General features: G+C 44.1%; 1 protein-coding gene across 1 annotated transcript; it reads left to right on the forward strand.

Moving 5' to 3' along the window:
* The first annotated feature begins 2,217 nt into the window (after positions 1 to 2,217).
* On the forward strand, positions 2,218 to 3,153 carry LOC112120931 (olfactory receptor 12-like). Its single transcript, XM_024220086.2, has one exon. It carries the CDS (start codon positions 2,218 to 2,220, stop codon positions 3,151 to 3,153), a length of 936 nt encoding a protein of 311 aa, XP_024075854.2.
* Positions 3,154 to 3,727: the final 574 nt, after the last annotated feature.

A 3,727-nucleotide genomic window follows, 5' to 3' on the forward strand; every position in this document is an offset into this window, starting at 1 on the left:
GTGCCCAGATCTGGACACAATACTCCAGTTGAGACTTTGTCAGCATGGAATAGAATGGAAGAATTACTACTTGTGTCTTGCTTGCCACACTCCTGCTAATACATCCCAGAATGATGTTCACTTTATTTTTTGCAACTGTATTACATTGTGGACTCATATTTAGTTTGTGATCCACTATAACCCCCAGATCCTTTTCTGCAGTACTCCTTCCTAGGCAGTCATTTCCCATTTTGTATTCGTGCAATTGATTGTTCTTTCATAAGTGTAGTACTTTGTGTTTGTTCTTACTGAATTTCATCCTATTTATTTCAGACCATTTCTCCAGTTTATCAAGCTCATTTTGAATTCCAGTCCTGTCCTCCAAAGTGCTTGCAACCCCTCCCAGCTTGGTACCACGCACAACCTATGCTATTATCCAAATAATTTATGAGGATATTGAATAGAATTGCACCCAGGACAAGTCTCTGAAGGACCCCACTCGATATGCCCTTCCAGCTTCATGGTGAACCCTTGATAACTGCTCTCTGAGTATGGATTTACAAGCAGTTGTGCACTCACCTTATAGTAGGTTTGTAAAAGCTATGTTTCCCTAGTTTGTTTATGAGAAGATCATGTAAGACAGTATCAAAAGCCTTTCTAAAGTTGAGATCTTTATATCTACTGCTTCCCTGCTATCTGCAAGGCTTGTTACCCTGTCAAAGAAGGATATTAGGTTGATTTGAAATGATTTGTTCTTGACTGTTGACAGTTACTTATCACCTTATTACAGTCTAGATGCTTACAGTGTGATTGCTTGATTGTTTGCTTTTTGGATACTGAAGTGAAGCTATAATTCCCTGGGTTGTCCTTATTCCCCTTTTTATAGATAGGTACTATCTTTGCCTTTTCCAGTCCTCTGGGATCTCTCCCATCCTCCACTAGTTTTCAAAGGCAATCACGAACAGCTCTGAGATCTCTTCAGCCAGTTCCTTAAGTGTTCTAGGATGTATTTCATCAGGTTCTGCCAACCTGACGATATCTAAGTAATCTAAGTAATTTTCAACTTGTTCTTTCCCTATTTTAGCATCAGATCCTACTCCATTTATACTGATGTTCACTATGTTAGTCGTCCAATCACTACTAACCTTTCTGGCAAAAACTGAAACAAAAAAACCATTTATCTGACTGTGATCAGTGCTGTATTTTCAGTTATTGTCTTTCCCTCCTCATTGACTGATGGGCCTACCCTTTCTTTGGTCTCCTTCTTGTACAGAACCAGAGATTTTGTATCCAACTAATCCTTCAGGAATGGAATTTGCCAATGCCATGTTATTCAGTGGATATTAACTTTCCGCCTGCCCTTGGAACAAATGTTAAGGTTGAGGGAGGGAATTATTGTGGTGGTACACTTGGTTAAAGTATTGACAGAACATGGATTTGCAGCATTAGTTATCACAATGCCAGGGACCAGTACTGCTGATATGATCCCAGATTCTGGAAACTGCCTGCTGGACATCTCTGCATAGTGCAAAACATCTTCCTCACTAGCCAATAGTGCAGCAGAAGACCACCTGATAGCTGAGAATCCATTCCACAACCGATACTTCAGCTTCAGGACAGCAAATCTCATGAGTTGCAGCACCAAATGCTAGTGGCATTGGAGAGGCACTGGTTCCTCTGGGACAGTCACAGGGAAGAGTAAAGGGTTTGGACCTTAGTATCTGAGAAGAAGATACATGATACTAGTACTACTATTATCATGTGCATGGTTGAATAGCTTCCTTGGTCCCTCACAGATGACAAAGCACTACGATACCAGTGTATTACAATCATGAGTCTGACCACCTGCCCCTCCAACCAGGAGGACAGTCCTGAAGGTCCCATTGTGTTTGCAAAGCTGAACAAAATGATTTTCCAGAGAGCAGAAGACTGAGATTCAGAATAGGTTCAGATCCTCGGTCCACCAGAGATCCTGCTGGGCAAATCACTCAATTTACCTGCACCTCAGTTTTCCATCTGTAAAATGGGGATAATACTTTCCTATCTCACAGGGGTGTTGGGAGTTTACAGGGCCAGATTTCCAAAAGAAGAAGCAAATGAAAAACTTTGGTCAGCTCTTCTGCCCACTAGTTGAGGATGGAAATCAGAGATCACTAAGGGGTTAATGTGTTACCTCAATAGCCATTATTGATCCCTTTTAATTGTGTTTGTTCCCTTTACCCAAAGCAAGCAACTGCTATGGAAAACTGCACTGCAGTGGCTGAGTTCATCCTGGAAGGATTCAGAGACCATCCAGAGCTTCAAATCATCCTCTTTGTGGTCTTCTTAGTGCTGTATGTCACCACCCTGGTGGGCAACAGTGGTATGATCGCCATCATTAGTGCCGACACCCATCTCCACACTCCCATGTACTTTTTCCTCAGGAACTTGTCCTTCTTGGACCTGTGCTACTCCTCTGTAATTGCCCCCAAAGCCCTGGCCAGCTTCTTCACCCAGAACCAGACTATTTCTTATGCAGGATGCGTGGCCCAGTTGCTGTTGTTTTCCCTCTTCATCACTACTGAAGGGTTCCTCTTGGCTGTCATGGCGTATGACCGCTTCATTGCCATCTGTTACCCACTCCTCTACCCCATTATAATGTCCAGGAAGTCTTGCCAGCAACTGGTGGCTGCATCCTACGCCTGCGGCTGTGCCAATGGAGTGATACAGACCAGCTTCTCCTTCCGGTTGCGGTTCTGTGGGAGCAGCCAAATCAACCACTTCTTCTGTGATGTCCCCGCCGTCATGAAGGCCTCGGTCACTGACACATATGTAAATGAGGTTGTGATGTTTGCACTCTGCAATGTTATCATAGTCATCACCACGGTGGCAATATTTACTTCCTATGCCTACATCCTTTCCACCATCCTCAAGACCCGCTCTGCGGAGGGTAGGTATAAAGCCTTCTCCACCTGCGCCTCCCACATGATGGCTGTGAGTCTTTTCTATGGGACGGTCTTCTTCATCTATGCCCAGCCGGCTGCTATATCCACTCCAAACCAGAGCAAAATGGTGTCGGTGTTCTACACCCTGGTGATCCCCATGCTAAATCCCCTCATCTACAGCCTGAGGAACAAGGACGTGAAAGAGGGTCTGGGGAGGATGATGGGGAAGAGGCTTTTTTCAATGAACTAAATAGAGTCCCAGGTACAGTCAGCTCACAAAGGGAGTTCTCACCACCATTTGCTGGAGCAGAGCAGGTCTAAAGAAGGGAGTTCAATCTAGTATTGCTGGAGCTAGGAGTCCCAGTCAGGAACCCTAGGTTCTGCTCCCCTTATGCTTCACAGATTAATGGGGCCAGCAGTTGCAAATGGGGGAAGGCTAGAGAGCTCTACCAGTTTACACCAGCTGAATTTGTGACCCTTAGATTTAAGGCTAAAAGGGACCCTGGTGCCCATATAGCTTGACCTTTTACATATCTGTAGATTTTAAAAAAATAGTGCCTGTCTTTTAGTGCCTCAGAAACTGGGTGCCTAACTTGAGGATCTTTAGGGACCTGGCTTCCAGAGGTACTGAGTCATTGACCTCATAGTTGCGGGTGCTCAACTCTGCTGAAAATGACAATATGAGAAGCCAATTCTGCAAATCTTGGCTAAATTAACCTCTTTCTGGCTACTTACCTGTAAAACAGACATAATTATTCTTACCAATGTTGAGAGGTGTGATGACACTTATTTTATTGGCATGTCATAAGCTCGTTCATCTCTTC

This window comes from Terrapene carolina, unplaced genomic scaffold (assembly GCF_002925995.2).
Source record: "Terrapene carolina triunguis isolate 2854851 unplaced genomic scaffold, T_m_triunguis-2.0 Scaffold34314, whole genome shotgun sequence".
Lineage (NCBI taxonomy): Eukaryota > Metazoa > Chordata > Testudines > Emydidae > Terrapene > Terrapene triunguis.

Excerpts from the sequence above, each read along its gene's own strand:
- LOC112120931 (XM_024220086.2), top strand. The coding sequence starts at position 2,218 with ATGGAAAACTGCACTGCAGTGGCTGAGTTCATCCTGGAAGGATTCAGA.